Below are 17,254 nucleotides of genomic sequence, written 5' to 3'. Positions count from 1 at the left end.
TTGAACTGTGGTGTTGGAGAAGCCTCTTGAGAGTCCCTTGGACTGCAAGGAGATCCAACCAGTCCATCCTAAAGGAAATCAGTCCTGAATATTCATTGGAAGAACTGATGCTGAAGCTGAAACTCCAATACTTTGGCCACTTGATGCAAAGAACTGACTCATTTGAAAAGACCCTGATGCTGGGAAAGATTGAGGGCAGGAGGAGAACGGGATGACAGAGGATGAGATGGTTGGATGGTATCACCGACTCAATGGACATGGGTTTGGGTAAACTCCAGGAGTTGGTGGTAGACAGGGAGGCCTGGCATGCTGCAGTCCATGGGGTTGCAAAGAGTCAGACATGACTGAGCGACTGAACTGCACTGAACTGAACAGAGAAATGGAAAGAAATCTCATGCTCTTGGATTGGAAGAATTAATAATGATTGCTAAAATGGTCATACTACCCAAAGTAGCCTACAGATTTAATGCAATACCTATCAAATTATACATGACATTTTTCAGAGAGCTAGAACAAGTTATCTTAAAATTCATATGGAGTCATATAAGAGCCAGAATTGCCAAAGCACTCCTGAAGAAAAACAACAAAACAGGAGGCATAACTCTCTCAGACTTCAGACAACACTACAAAGTTACAATAATCAAAACAGCATGGTATTGGCACAACAGACATGAATCAATGCAACAGTCTAGAGAACCCAGAAATAAACCCATTCACCTATGGTCAATTAATCTTCAAAAAGGCGGTGAGAATATACAATGGGGGGAAAGTCTTTTCAGCAAGTACTGTTGGGAAAGTCGGACAGCCACATATAAATCAAAGAAGTTATAACACTCCCACACACCATACACAAAAAGACACTCAAAATGGCTTAAAGACTTAAATATAAGGTGTGTACTGAGTTGCTTCAGTTGTGTCCAACTCTTTGCAACCCACCAGGCTCCTCTGTCCATGGGATTCTCCAGGCAAAAATACTGGAGTGAGTTGCCATGCCCTCCTCCAGGGGATCCTGCTAAGGATTGAACCCATGTCCCTTACATCTCCTGCATTGGCAGGAGGATTCTTTACCACTAGCGTCACCTGGGAATCCCAAAATATAAGATATGACATTATAAAACTCCTAGAAGAGATCATAGGCAAAACATTCTCTGACATAAATTGTACCGATGTTTTCTTAGGTCTCTCAAGACAATAGATATAAAAACAAAAATAAACAAATGGAACCTAATTAAATTTAAAAGCTTCTGCACAGCAAAGGAAACCATAAATAAAATGAAAAGACAACCTACAGAATGGGAGAAAATATTTGCAAGCAATGTGACTGATAAAGCCTTAATTTCCAAAATATATAAGCAGCTCATATAACTCAGCAACAAAAAACCAAACAACTGAATTGAAAATTGGGCAGAAGATCTAAGTAGACATTTCTGCAAAAAAAGAAACACATGTGGCCAACAGGCAGTGGCAACCCATTCCAGTATTCTTGCCTGGAAAACTCCATGGACAGAGGAGCCTAGCAGGCTATAGTCCATGGGGTCGAAAAGAGTGGGACATGACTGAGTGACTAACACTTTCACTTTCAACAGGCACACGAAAAGATGCTCAACATGGCTAATTCGAGAACTGCAAATCAAAACTATAACAAGCTACCACTTCATACCGGTCAGAACGGCCGTCATTAAAATGTCTACAAATAACATGCTCCTCATAGATGTCTTGGGCCAGGTCCCCTCATCCCTTGATTGGGAACTTTGCTTAGGCCACAGCCTTTTCTTGAACCTCTGACCTCAGATCTCGTTCCTGTCCTTGTCCTTCCCAGAATGACTAAGACCCAACCCCAAGAGTGTGCTTTTGGCTGGGCTCCTCCATCGCCCCTTTCACATTCCCAGACGTAAGGTGTGCATCCCCTTCAAGTGACATGGGAAGGCATGGACAGCACCTGAGGGACCCCTGTGGTCACACACGAAGCTGCAGGGCAACCTCCTCCAGCCTCAGGAACCCCCTTCCAGGAGACAGGAAGGTAGCATCCTTCTCTTCGGCCCCTGCCTTCCAATGTAGGGGCAAGAATAGCCTGAGCTATAATGGCCACTCTCTTGCTCTTGAAAGACCAACATAAGTTTCCTCTTCCCTCCTTTCTTCTCTGGACCCCAAGCCTCAGACCCTTGGCCCCTTTAGCAGTGGAGACACAGAGGCATAAATTGACTACCAGAGAGCTTCAGCTGGCTGTTTGCTTGTCTTCAGAAACCTGTGATAGCCATGCCTGATTCAAATACTTCTGACTGCCTCGTGTATTTTAATACCACCTGGATATTAGTTGTTCAATTCATATCTGTTCAATGAATGGCTGAAAAAAACGAACCAATGTTTTAATAAATAAATCAATCCATTATTTTGTCAGGTTAGTCTCTGGGGAAACATGCTAAGCCTCCTGTATTAGCCATTAATGCTGTTACCATATGAGCAATCTGTGGTCAAAACTGTTTTCTTGGTCCATTCAAAATTGAGAGGAAAAGGTACATTTTTTAGGGTGCACCTCACAGCCAGAAATCCAAATGCCTTTCCACGCGTCTGGATGGAGAAGCACCTCACGTCACAGCTTTAGGTGCTGGTGGCTGGGCTCACCACCTGGCTTAGATACCGGCATTTAACTTCAACCGTTTCTGTTTTCCTGCATGCTTTTTGGTCTTCTTGTCTTGAGACTTCTGCCACCAAGTCTTTCCATTCATTATAAAAATATTGTATGTGATGTCTGCCGGAGAACGTCTAAAAGAAAACACACAGAAGCTGTACTCCACAACTAAATATGTAGCAATTCCTAAGGTCTATTCCCTGGGAGGCAACAGAGGCTGACATTTCTGAGCGGGGAGGAGTCTGAGTACTACCCGTCAGGAAGGTGTGTCACATGTGAAATTCATTTTGCCTCTGGGAATTATGGAGCCTCTGGAAATGTCCCCCCCCCGACCCTCAACTTTCTCATAACCAACCCAGGCTCTTCACAGCTTTGCTTCTTGTCTTTGGAATGGAGCCGCAGCCTTCACTACTTCTTTTGATACTTCTGAAAGACCCAGGAGGGAAATGGCGAATCTGATGGACAGGCCCCGGTCAGAACCATGAAACGGGTCAAGTTATTCCCAGGAGCTCTTTAAATCTTCTCTCTTAACATTTGCCATATTCAGGGCTCCTCTTTCACTTCAAGGGACCCACTGCTGGGTGTGAGGTGGTGGTGGTTGGCCTGAAAGGGTTATTGGTCCTGGGAGCCTTGGCATTTTAAAGGACACTTTTAGGGAAAGCGATGCCATTGTTGTAGGGAAATGTAAATACTGCAGTGATGGGGGCGGGTGGGGTCACCACACACCATGGCCCCCTTTTCCCTGTGGACAGGCTCAGTATCCAACACAGTGGTGGGCAGGACCTGAGCGGCCCTAGGGAGCTGATCTTCCCCGTGTGTGTCCCAAGGGATGCAGACTGAGGCAGATAATTTCGAGGTACCGTTACTGCAAATGCATAAGGTTGTAAACCCTTTGTCACGCCTGCTTCTGGTCAGAGCCACTGTGCTTGAGCTCTCCCATCAGGGGGATAACCAGGGATTTAACAGGTAGCACAGGAGGAAACTGACTAGTCAAGACAGCCACAGTTGGAACACAGTCCTGGAGGGTTCCCTGATGTGCCAGACATTAATCCTTCCTTTGCTGGCTCATGGGGAACTGGGAAGTCTGGGGAGGTCCCTGGGAAGGGGCTATTTACCAACCAGCAGCGGCATATTTCAATATTCTAACAACCAGCGCTGCTGCAGGAGCGTGAGCTAGCTGAACGTCAGCCGTCTTCTCATCTTCTCCGGAGCCTCCCTCCCCACAATCCCGGAGCTGGGCCTTTCCATTCCTTTCTACCCCCACGTTCCTGTTTTCTGACCTTTCTGCCAGAGGCTGTCCCGTCTCCTCTTTCAGTGGCCCTCAGTATAAGAATCGGTGTGGCCTGATCTGTGGTGGCCTTCAGAGGCCAGGACGGCCCAGACCAGGAAACCCCAAACCCAGCTGTGCATCGGAACCAAAGGCAGGGTGTCCAGGACGCACGCCAACCAGTGCGGACACACAGCCAGGCTCGGAGGCCCCGCCCTCCTCCGGATCCGGGGTCAGAGGACACTCCGGGCCGACGCCGGCACAAACACCTGTGGGCTCCTGGGAGGAAGGCGGGCCCTGAGAGCCACTCACAGTGACTGTTTCTTCCTGATGTACATGACCAGTGCCAGCAGCAGCAGCCCCGTGGCCGTGACGATTCCCACCACTGAGACGGCAGCGATGATGATGTTCTTCTGGAGGAACTGCAGAAGCTGTGAGCACGGCATGCCCCTGCTCGGAATATCTATGTGAGAAGACACAGAGCCGAGTCAGCAGACAGCGGCCGTCCCATACACACCCAGAGCACAGCCTGTTGGTTCTGCTTGGGGCCCAGATGAAAACCTCAGCTGCTGGCTCCAGGAGTCCTCTTGGGGAAGAAATGGGCTATGTTTAGGGAAAGACATTCATGACCTCTTTGGGGGTGAAGGTGAGATGCTGAGTTATCGAGGAGCCAAGCGGCCGGTTTGGAGGAGGTGAGGAAGAGAAAAAGGTGAGAGTGAAGACGGAGGGAGGAGGTAGGACCACCATAGGAGGTCAAAGTCCTGCTGCGATGGCTTTTAAGAAAGACAGCCCAAACCATAGAAAAGGAGTGAAATAATGCTGGTCCCAGCAGCATGACTGGACCTAGAGGTGATCACAGTGAGTGAAATAAGTCAGACGGAGAAAGACAAATACCACATGCTACCACTCACATGTGGGATCTACAAACAATGATACAAGTGGACTGATTTACAAAACAGAAACAGACTGAAGTAGAAAACAAACTTTTATGGTTACCAAGGCGGGGCAGGGATAAATCAGGAGTTTGGGATTAGCAGGTATACACTATTATATATGAACTACATAAACAACAAGGCCCTACTGTGTAGCACAGGGAACTATATTCAATGTCCTATAGCAAACCGTAGTGAAAAAGAATCTGAAAAAGAATATGTGTGCATGTGTGTGCGTGCGTGTGTGTGCGTGTGTGTATATATATATATATATATATATATATATATATATGTTTATATCCTGAATCACTTTGCTGTACACCAGAAACTGGTACAACATTGTAAATCAACTATACCTCAATCAACAAAAAAAGAAAAACAGAGTCAAGTCTTTAGTCCGAGGCTTTCACAGGGCAAAGATACAGTCTCTTCTCTGCTGCCTGCCACTCCCAGCTTCAGGAAATTCTGCCATGCACACTATCTGCCTTGTGTGTGTGTGGGTTTGCGGGAATTTCATGACATAAGGCAAGCATGATGCCAAGCTCTTTCGACTCTTGAGGACTTGCAGAAAGCTTGAGGGTAGATTTGGAATGTCCCTGCATGTGGGCTGGGGTCTACAAGGCAATCTTAGCTAGAGCTCAAAGGAAGGTGTCCCAGCTGACACTGGGGACTCAGAGCTTCGGTTACCCCATTTGTAACGTGACCCAAAACAGACACAGGAACCAGGGAAATGGGGCACAGAGGTAGAGTGATAGGAGTCAGATGTGGAGAGCTGCTGAGGGGAGCTTAGTGATGCAGGCAGGAGGATGCTGGCCAAGGGCCTTCTTGGGATACAGGGAGTCAACTGGGGCACCGCCAACTCCCTACCTTCATCAGCTGTATGTCAAAAGGCAGCAGCAGCAAGCAGCTCTAAGGGCTCTGCTGGAATGATTCAGCATTTAATCCCTGAGAGTTAGGAAGTGACAACCAGCTATGATTTTGATAGTGGGTGGCTATGTGAAGGGAGTATCCTGGGCTTGGTACCAGCACACTGCCATGATGGGTAAGTTTCTATCCATTCTGAATGGACCCAGCTCAGGCTATCCAAGGTGAAGATCAAGGACTAGGTTAACCTTTGGCATGTAATCCCTCCTGCTTGTTAGAAAGCATCAGTGCTCAGTAATGTCAAGGACTGTGAACATGATGCCTATGTTATGAGTGACCCTAGCTGTGTAGAAACAACATCAGAGTAGCATCTTTTTGAAAGTGAAAGTGAAAATGTTGCTCACTCAGTCATGACCGACTCATGCGACCCCACGGACTATAGAACACCAGCTCCTCTGTCCATGGGATTCTCAAGGCAAGAATACTGGAATGAGTTGCCATTCCCTTCTCCAAGGGACCTTCCCAAACCAGGGATGGAACCCAGGTCTCCTGCATTGCAGAATTCTTCGCCATCTGAGCCACCATGGAAGACCATCTTTTTGAAAGGGTAGGGGCAAATTCTTGGAGTTAGGGACTTCCGTACCAGTCTAGTGATTAAAACTCTGTGCTTCCACTGCAGGGGGCACTGATTCAATCCCTGGTCAAGGAACTAAGGTCTCGAATGACTCGTGGCATGGCCAAAAGACAGATTTTTTTTTTAATTTCCTGGAGTTAATTCAATTCATAATTTTAACTGCTGTCTGTATGCTTTTGTGAGTAAATTAAAGGTGTGCTGACATTTAGTCTGTTCCATTAAAATACCATGAAAGGCAAACAGATGCCTTCTGAAGACATCCATACTGAGGCATCTTTTTTAGCTCATGCTGTGCAGATTATTATTAATACCTGGACTGACTGCTTCTTGAAGTGTCCCCTTATTGATGGTCGTTGACTGCGTATCACTCACATCCCTGTTGAATAGAGAGGATTCTTGATCCCTCTGCTCCTCTGCAATGTGATCTGCAAAACACAAACACAAAACATGTTCATCTGAAAACAACCAGCAGCCTCTGACTAGTTCTGTTTTCATGATGAAAGTAAATGCCTCCAGAGTCAAAGTGAGGAGTCAGGAGAAAGGTCAAAATGTACATCAGTGTTTTGGGATTTTTAAATTTATTCATTTTTGGTTGCACTTGGTTTTAGTTGCTGCATGTGGGCTTTCTCTAACTGAGGCACACAGGCTCCAGAGCGTGCGTTGTTTATTTTTTTAATCTAACACATTCCTGGATAGACCCAGGCCGTGGTTCTCACTCTGGGGTGTGCATCAGAATCACCAGGAGGCCTGTTAGAACAGAGACTGCTGGGCACCACCCTAGAGTTTCTGATTCAGTAAGTTTGGGGTGTGGCACCCCAAGTGATGCTGGTGCTACTGGTCAGGGACCACACCTACAGGACCTAGCAGGAGCCTTTCGACTAGCTGCCGAGCCTCTCTGACCCCAGGGTCGACTGGTATAAAACAAGAGATAATAAGACCTATCTCCCTGATAGTATGATGTTCGTGAAAACAATTCATAACCACAAAGTACTATTTAAAAAATGTTTCTTGAGGTATGTGGCCAAGATGGTAGAATAGGAAGACCCTGAGCTCATCTCTTCTCACGAGCATGACAAAATTACAACTATTTACAGAACGACCATCTATGAGAATGACCTGAAGACCAGTAGAAAAGATTTCCCACAACTGGAGATGTAAAGAAGGAACCATGGTGAAACAGGGTATAATCAGGACCTACTCCGCAGGCAAGGTGATCTGCAAACAGGAGGATAATCACAACCGTGGATATTCTCCCCAAGGAGCAGGGGTTCAAACCCCACTTTGGCCTCCCTAGCCCAGGGCTCCTGCACCAGGAAGATGAGCTTCCTGGCTTTGAAGACCAGCAGGGTTTGCAAACAGAAGAGATAAACAGTTGTAGAAAACCACGGACTTCCCTGGCGGCCCAGTGGCTAAGACTCCACGCTCCCAGTGCAGGGAAGGCAAGGTGGATCCCTGGTCGGGGGCTGGATTCCACATGCCACAATTAAGAGCTCGCCTGCCACAACTAAGACCTGGTGCGGCCAAATGAATAAATATTAAAAAACAAACAAAACAAATAAACAAAAACCAACAGAGACTCTGCTCTTATAGAATACACCCAAAATCTCAGTCCCAGCACAGAGGCAATAATTTGAAAGGACTCTGGTCAGAGCCCCTTGCTGATCTCAGAGAGGCTCCCAGAGAGGGAGGACGCAATAGGGACCCCCCTGAGAACACGGACGCTGGCATAGCCATTTTGGGGGACTTGCTCTTCCACAAGGACTCTGGGACTGGCAAGCACCATCGTGGAGTCTTTGAGTCCTCCCTCTAGTCTATCAGTGCTGGGGGCTTGCCTGCCCACCATTGGACTGGCACCAGTCCCAAAACTCCTGGGCTCTGCAGCCAGCCACCCCAGGACCCAGTGCTGCAACACCAGAGGGCCCGGCAGGGCCTGGCAGCCAACTAAGTCAAGGGCCAACCTCATCTACCAGCACCCACAGTAGCCAGCCCTGTCACAACAAAAGAGCCCATCAAGCCCACAGAGCAGGCACTGCTAGAGCACATAGCTTGGGAGACCATAGGGAAGTGGGCTGTGGGCCCCCTAGGAAATCTCATACATAAGGCCACTTCTCTAAGAAAAGGAAACATGACTGATTTACTTAACACTTAGAAATAAACACAATTATGTAAAATGTGGAGACATATGAAGATATTTCAAACAAAGGAATAAAACAAAACCCCCAAAGACCTAAGCAAAGTATAGAGAAGCAACCTAGCAGATAAAAAAGGTCATGGTAGGATCATAAAGATGCTCAGTGAACTTAGGAGAATGATGAACAGTGAGAAGTTTAACAAAGAGTCAGCAAATATAAAGAAGAAACAAACAGACTTGAAGAATAATAACTGAAATAAAAAATACACTAGAGGGAACCAACAGTACATTAGGTGATACAGAGGAACGGGTCCACAAACTGGAAGATGGAGGGGTGGAAATCACCCAAGCTGAGCATAGAAAGGAAAAAGAATTTTAACAAATGAGGATAGCAAATTAAAAAATATAATATGTTCATATGTTATATTAAATAATGTTCATATGTTATGTTAAACTGAATATAATATGTTAATATATTAATGTTAATGGAGAAAAGACAATCTCTTTAACAAGTGGTGCTGGGAAAACTGGTCAACTGCCTATAAAAGAATGAAACTAGAACACTTTCTAACACCATACACAAAAATAAACTCAAAATGGATTAAAGATATAAATGTAAGACCAGAAACTATAAAACTCCTAGAGGAATATATAGGCAGAACACTCTCTGACATAAATCACAGCAAGATCCTCTATGACCCACCTCCCAGAGTAATGGAAATAAAAGCAAAAATAAACACATGGGACCTAATTAAACTTAAAAAGCTTTTGCACAATGAAGGAAACTCTAGTCAAGGTGAAAAGACAGCCTTCAGAATGGGAGAAAATAACAGCAAATGAAGCAACTGACAAAGAATTAATCTCAAAAATATACAAGCAGCTCATACAACTCAATACCAGAAAAATAAACGACCCAATCAAAAAATGGGCCTAAGAACTAAACAGACATATCTCCAAAGAAGACATACAAATGGCTAACAAACACATGAAAAGATGCTCAACATCGCTCATTATCAGAGAAATGCAAATCAAAACCACAATGAGGTACCATCTCACGCCAGTCAGAATGGCTGCGATCCAAAAGTCTACAAGGAATAAATGCTGGAGAGGGTGCAGAGAAAAGGGAACCCTCTTACACTGTTGGTGGGAATGAAAACTAGTACAGCCACCATGGAGAACAGTGTGGAGATTCCTTAAACACTGGAAATAAAACTGCCATACGAACCAGCAATCCCACTGCTGGGCATACGCACCCAGGAAACCAGAATTGAAAGAGACACATGTACCCCAATATTCACTGCAGCACTGTTATAATAGCCAGGACATGGAAGCAACCTAGATGTCCATCAGCAGATGAATGGATAAGAAAGCTGTGGTACATATACACAATGGAATATTACTCAGCTATTAAAAAGAACACATTTGAGTCAGTTCTAATGAGCTGGATGAAACTGGAGCCTATTACCCAGAGTGAAGTAAGTCAGAAAGAAAAACACCAATTCAGTATATTAATGCATATATATGGAATTTAGAAAGATGGTAACAATGACCCTATATGTGAGACAGCAAAAAAGACACAGATGTAAAGAACAGGCTTTTGGACTCTGTGGGAGAAGGCAAGGGTGGGGTGATTTGAGAGAATAGCATTGAAACACATATATTACCATATGTGAGACAGATCATCAGTCCAAGTTCGATGCATGAAGCAGGGCACTCAAAGCCAGTGCACTGGGACAACCCAGAGGGGTGGGATGGGGATGGAGGTGGGAGTGGGGTTCAGGACGGGGGGACACATGTACACCCGTGGCTGATTCATGTCAATGTATGGCAAAAACCACCACAATATTGTAAAGTAATTAGCCTCCAATTAAAATTAATTAATTAATTTTTAAAAATAAAGTAAAATAAAATAAAAATATTTCCAAAAATGAGGATATGTTAATATATTAATATGTATGTTAAATAAAAAATATTTTAAAAATGAGGATATGTTAATATATTAATACATATGCTAAAAAACATTTCAAAAAATGAGGATAGTAAATTTTAAAATATAACATGTTAATATATTGTGTCAAATTAAATATAATATGCTAATATATTAATGTGTATATCCTTCTCCAAGGGATCTTCCCAACCCAGGGATCGACTCAGGTCTCCCACATTGCAGGCAGATTCTTTACCAGCTGAGCCACAAGGGAAGCCCTTAATATATACTAATGTGTTTGTGTACACTAAGTCATGTCCGACTCTTTGCAAATCTATGGACTGTAGCCAACCAGACTCCATGTCCATGGGATTTCCCAGGCAAGAATACTGGAGTGGTTTGCTATTTCCTTCTCCAGGGGATCTTCCCAACCCAGGGATCAAACCCAGGTCTCCTGCATTGCAAGCACTGAGCCACCAGGGAAGCCTGGAATATATTAATATGTATATTAAATTAAAAAATGTTTCCAAAAAATGAGGATAGTTTAAGAAACCTCTGGGACAACATCAAGAAAACTAACATTCACACTGCAGAGAACAAGAAGGAGAAGAGTGAAGAACGGGGCAGGGAACTCACTTGGAGAAATAATAGCTGAAACTTCCCCAATCAGGGAAAGGAAACAGGCATCCAGGTCCAAAAAGCACAGTCTCAAACAGGATGAATCCAAAGAGGTCTGCGCCAAGATCTAAAGTGGCAAAAATTAAAGATAAAGAATATACTCCAATAAAAAGAATTTTAAAAGAAAAAAATAAAGAGGAAACCCACAAAGCAGCAAGGGGAAAAGCAATTTGTCATGTATAAGGAAACTCCCATTAGGCTATCGGCTGACATTTCAGCAGAAACTTTGCAGACCAGAAGGGAGTGGCACGACGTTCAAAGTGGTGAAAGGAAAAAACCTGCAACCATGAATAGTCTACCCTGCAAATATCACTCAGATTTGAGAGAGAGATAAAGAGTTTTACAGACATGCGAAGGCTGCGCTGAAGCAGTTTTACAGGAAAACTTAGAGGGACATCTCTAAGCGGGGAAAGAAAAAAAAGACCACGACTGGAAATATGAAAATTACAAAAGGAAAAATCTCATTGGTAAAAGCAAACATATAGTAAGGTAGTGGAATAACCACTTATAAAGCTAGTAGGAAGGTTAAAAGACAGAAGTAGTAAAATCATCTACGGCCACAAAAAGTAAGGATACACAGAACAAAAAGGTGTAAAATCTGACGTCAAAAACGTTAAATATGGCGAGGATGCAGGAGTGGAAATGCAGGACTATCAGAATGCATTCGAACTTAAGAGATCATACTCAATGGTGAAAAGCTGAAAGAATTTCCTCTAAGATCAGAAAAAGACAAGTATGCCTACTCTGTCCACTTTTATTCAGCACGGTATTAGTCCTAGCCAGAGAAACCAGACAAGAAAAAAAAAAAGAGGAATTCAAATAAACAGTTGGAATCTACAGATTCAATGTAATTCCTATCAAAATACCAATGGCGTTTTTCAAGGAATTAGGACAAATAATTCTAAAATTTGTATGAAGAAAAGAATGAAATATTGCCATCTGTGGCAAATGGATGGACCTAGAGATTATAATACTAAGTGAAGTAAGTCAGACAGACAAAGACAAATATTATACAATCTCACTTGTATGTGGAATGTAAAAAATAATACAAATACACACACACACACACACACACATACACACATACAAACACACACACAAACACACATACAAACACACACACACAAACAGAGGAGTGAAACAGATGAGGGAGATTAAGAGGAACAAACTTCCAGTTATAAAATAAACATGTCACGAGGATGTAATGCACTGCACAGGGAATATAGTCAGTAATATTGTAGCAACTTCGTGTGGTGCCAGATAGCAACTAAACTTGAAAAGTGTGAGTTGCTCAGTCACGTCCGGCTCTTTGCGATGTCATGGACTATAACCTGCTAGGCTCCTCTGTCCATGGAATTCCCAGGCAAGAATACCTGAGTCGGTAGCCATTCCCTTCTCCGGGGTATCTTCTCAACCTAGGGATCAACCTGGGTCTCCTGCGTTGCAGGCAGATTCTTTACCGCTTGAGTCACCTGGGAAGCCCAATAACTAAATTTATGGTGATCATTTTGTAATGTATAAAAATATTGGAATACTATATTTTATACCTGAAGCTAATATGATATTTTAAGTCAATTATACTTCAATTTTAAAAAGAATGTTTCTTGAATTGCAAGGGCAATGCAGAAGATTAAATACACCCAAATATTCATTTATTGGTAGAGGGACCACAGAATGGTTTAATAGAAACAGACAGGGTTGAAAATCTACAGCTAACTCTGCAGATGAATCTGTCCAGGAAGTATGTGATAACAGCCTCACATGGTTAAATTATTTCTGGAGAAAGAAAGAAACTTGTTCTTTATTCAATTTGGCTTAGAAAAAGAGAGAAAATGTGCAGATTGATATGACTGGTAATTACTTGACTTTGGAAATGCCAGCTTGTCCAATCAGAGTTGAGAAATTAACCACTACAGACAGAAAACTCTGGATAACATAGATTTAATCTACTAAGGGGTTGTGTTTGCCTTGCTCTTCCATAGCGTTGTTTAAAAAAAAAAAAAGATGGACTTGCCACTTAAACACAAATTTTGACATTCCTTGTCTCTGTAACACAAAAACAAAAAGCAGAATCAGGAGCCACAATCTACACTTATCACCAATATGGTCATAAATTCTCATTTACCTGACGATCTTCGGAGAGTTTGGGAGATGTTTTCCACGTGTGGTGGATTGTGATTCTGATCATCTGCTGGATTGTTTTCTGTGAGACAAAAAATAAGCACGATTACCAAGGTTCGCCAAATACAGTCAATTTTCAAGCTCTATTTCAGCTTTAGAAAGCCATTATCTGTGAGAAAAGCAGCAATCCATTACAAGAGCAAGTACAAGGAACAACCCCCTCTCCCCCTGCCCCACGGGCCGCATTTCCACGGTGGAGACTTGATCCAAGCTGTCCATCAGTAACATCCTAGACCTGGTAAAAATCATCTTGAACGAGCCCAGAACCAAGAAATTTTGGCTTTGTTCTTACGGAAAAGCTGAAGTTTTACATCTTTAGAATTTCTTTGGGTTTCGTTTGTTTTACTCTCAGGAGGCTCTCGCATAGAAATGAGCCTTTGCTTGTGTTAACAATGTATTGCTACACTGTTATTGAAGACTAAACTCACTTCAGTGCAGCTACTACTAATCATTAAGGGCGTGAACTCTCCACAGACCTGGGCACACTCTTTCCAAGACACTTCACTTCTCAAAAGGATAATTTCTTCATCCCTCTTCCTAGCCAGCTGTCTTACTTTTTACCATTAATTCTGGTTTTTTGAAAGGTCTGCTAAGGAAGAGATGCGGACAGTGTGGTCTGGGATTTCCTGGTCCCCACAGAGTAGCCCAGAGTGGCTCCTGGCCTCTCAAGAGGGGTCCAGTCAGCCTCCTTTTCTTGTGGGGTGTCACCTTCTCCACTGTCCGCAGGGGCTCCTCAGACCCCTTCTTTCTTCACACCCCCCTACTGGAAACACCTTAGGAAGCAGACCTGCTTCTCGTTTGACCTTCCAAAGTCCCATGCAAGTACAACCGAAAACACTTGTTTAGGTGGCAGGGAGTGTGTGGTGCTAGGTCTCTGCTGTGGCACAAGGGCCTCTCTCTAATTGTGGCAAGCAGGCTTAGATGCCCCATGGGCATGAGGGATCCCTGCCCCAACCAGGGATAGAACCTGAGTCCCCTACATTGGAAGGAGGATTCTTCACCGTTGGACCACCACACTTCAGTTCAGTTCAGTCGCTCAGTCGTGTCCGACTCTTTGCGACCCCATGAATCGCAGCACGCCAGGCCTCCCTGTCCCTCACCAACTCCCAGAGTTCACTCAGACTCACGTCCATCGAGTCAGTGATGCCATCCAGCCATCTCATCCTCTGTCATCCCCTTCTCCTCCTGCCCCCAATCCCTCCCAGCATCTGAGTCTTTTCCAATGAGTCAACTCTGCATGAAGTGGCCAAAGTACTAGAGTTTCAGCTTTAGCATCATTCCTTCCAAAGAAATCCCAGGGCTGATCTCCTTCAGAATGGACTGATTGGACTTCTTGCAGTCCAAGGGACTCTCAAGAGTCTTCTCCAACACCACAGTTCAAAAGCATCAATTCTTTCGAACTCAGCCTTCTTCACAGTCCAACTCTCACATCCATACATGACCACAGGAAAAACCATAGCCTTGACTAGACAGACCTTTGTTGGCAAAGTAATGTCTCTGCTTTTGAATATGCTATCTAGGTTGGTCATAACTTTCCTTCCAAGGAGTAAGCGTCTTTTAATTTCATGGCTGCAGTCACCATCTGCGGTGATTTTGGAGCCCAAAAAAAGAAAGTCTGACACTGTTTCCACTGTTTCCCCATCTATTTCCCATGAAGAGATGGGACCAGAAGCCATGATCTTAGTTTTCTGAATGTTGAGCTTTAAGCCAACTTTTTCACTCTCCTCTTTCACTTTCATCAAGAGGCTTTTTAGTTCCTTTTCACTTTCTGCCATAAGGGTGGTGTCATCTGCGTATCTGAGGTTATTGATATTTCTCCCAGCAATCTTGATTCCAGCTTGTGTTTCTTCCAGTCCAGCGTTTCTCATGATGTACTCTGCATATAAGTTAAATAAGCAGGATGACAATATACAGCCTTGACGTACTCCTTTTCCTATTTGGAACCAGTCTGTTATTCCATGTCCAGTTCTAACTGTTGCTTCCTGACCTGCATACAGATTTCTCAAGAGGCAGGTCAGATGGTCTGGTATTCCCATCTCTTTCAGAATTTCCCACAGTTTATTGTGATCCACACAGTCAAAGGCTTTGGCATAGTCAATAAAGCTGAAATAGATGTTTTTCTGGAACTCTCTTGCTTTTTCCATGATCCAGCGGATGTTGGCAATTTGATCTCTGGTTCCTCTGCCTTTTCTAAAACCAGTTTGAACATCAGGAAGTTCACGGTTCACATATTGCTGAAGCCTGGCTTGGAGAATTTTGAGCATTACTTTACTAGCATGTGAGATGAGTGCAGTTGTGTGGTAGTTTGAACATTCTTTGGCATTGCCTTTCTTTGGGATTGGAATGAAAACTGACCTTTTCCAGTCCTGTGGCCACTGCTGAGTTTTCCAAATTTGCTGGCATATTGAGTGCAGCACTTTCACACCACAGAAGTCCCTAAAACATTTTTTAAATACCTTCAATTATAGCAGGTTTCTGTCCAGGAATTATTAATGACACTTATTCTCTTACTAGCTGTGAGCTTTTGGAAGACAAAAATGCCCCCTCCAATCCCCAATTCCTGGCACAATGCTGACCACTGAGAAGGAGAGTAATGCTGCTGCTGCTGCTAAGTCGCTTCAGTCGTGTCCGACTCTGTGCGACCCCAAAGACGGCAGCCCACCAGGCTCCCCCATCCCTGGGATTCTCCAGGCAAGAAGTCTGGAGTGGGTTGCCATTTCCTCCTCCACTGCATGAAAGTGAAAAGTGAAAGGGCCGTCGCTCAGTCATGTCCGACTCTTAGGGACCCCATGGACTGCAGCCCACCAGGCCCCTCTGTCCATGGGATTCTCCAGGCAAGAGTACTGGAGTGGGGTGCCATTGCCTTCTCCCAAGGAGAGCAATAGGTAGGTCTTAACTGAGATTGCAACTGCAAGCAACCTCGTGAAAGACACTGAACCAGAGCCACCAGTTATACCTGTCTTGTTGGCCCAGACTGTAGTTATTTGAAGGCTGAAAAGCACTGGAGGCTCTGCTTCCAAGATGGCTCACACAGCTGTTGGCAGAAGGTCTCACCTCTGCACCAGCTGTAGGCAAGAGGACTCAGCTCCCCATCACAGGGGACCCCTTAGAACTGCTGGAGTGTCCTTACAACATGACAGCCAACTTACCCCCAGTCAATCCCAGACACAGCCAGGCGGAAACCCCAATGTCTTCCATGGCCTAATCTCAAGAGTGGCCCATCACTTCTGCCATATTCAGTCATCAGAGGCAAGTCACTACGTTTAGCCCACAAGCAAGGGAATGGAGATGAAGCTCCATCTTTTGAAGGGAGGGGTATCAAAAACTTTATGGACATATTTTAAAACTGCAGTTTTTGTGACTCTTTGTGACCCCATGAACTGTAGCCCGTCAGGCTCCTCTGTCCATGGGAGACAGTATTCTTCAGGCAAGAACAGTGCAGTGGGGTTGCCATCCCCTTCTCCAGGGGATCTTCCCCACCCAGGGATTGAAACTGCATCTCTTGTGTCTCCTATCACTGCTCTACCTAAAATCACAGTAAGAATGAAATTCCAAGAAAAACCGTTGCACAAAAAAGGAACATTCACTTGTGTCTATATAAATGGGGATGTTAATCAGCTGCCTCTGGTTTGGTGTAAGAATTGTGGATGGAGAGAAGTAACATCCTTACAGAGGCGTCTATACTCTGCAGGAAGCCAGGATCTAGGTATACAACCTGTACCATTAAGCAGAGACCCCTGAAGGATTCCCAAGATATTAGATTGAACCGCATGAAACCGGAGATCTTTGACAATTTTTGACCTGTAAAAACAGTACGTTCAAATGATTCAACTTAACATTAGAGTCCCAAGGGAAGTTTTCTAGTCTACATATTTCTTCTAATTTTGAGACTCCTAGAAACCCAACATTAAGGATTAGCAAGATAAATGTGATGATCAATTTGTAATGTGATCCTTTGTTTACAAAGAAAATACAGAATTGGCTTCACACAAAGTTTAGATCGATCACTGC

At 44.1% G+C, this 17,254-nt stretch overlaps 1 protein-coding gene across 6 annotated transcripts in view; it reads right to left on the bottom strand.

Annotated features, from left to right (window-relative positions):
* Positions 1-2,341: 2,341 nt before the first annotated feature.
* C11H2orf92 (chromosome 11 C2orf92 homolog) overlaps positions 2,342-17,254 on the bottom strand; it is a 41,590-nt gene continuing 26,677 nt past the window's right edge. For all 6 annotated transcript variants that reach the window (XM_024999293.2, XM_024999289.2, XM_024999291.2 and 3 more), the window contains 4 exons: positions 13,188-13,265; positions 6,638-6,751; positions 4,209-4,359; positions 2,342-2,763 (listed from right to left, as the gene is read on the bottom strand). In XM_024999293.2, the coding sequence (XP_024855061.1) occupies positions 2,631-2,763; positions 4,209-4,359; positions 6,638-6,751; positions 13,188-13,265 (476 nt within the window). In that variant the 3' untranslated portion in view covers positions 2,342-2,630. The remainder of the gene's footprint in view (positions 2,764-4,208; positions 4,360-6,637; positions 6,752-13,187; positions 13,266-17,254) is intronic.

Source organism: Bos taurus, chromosome 11 (assembly GCF_002263795.3).
Source record: "Bos taurus isolate L1 Dominette 01449 registration number 42190680 breed Hereford chromosome 11, ARS-UCD2.0, whole genome shotgun sequence".
In the NCBI taxonomy this organism is placed as follows: domain Eukaryota; kingdom Metazoa; phylum Chordata; class Mammalia; order Artiodactyla; family Bovidae; genus Bos; species Bos taurus.
This window is presented reverse-complemented; position numbering and strand designations above follow the sequence as displayed.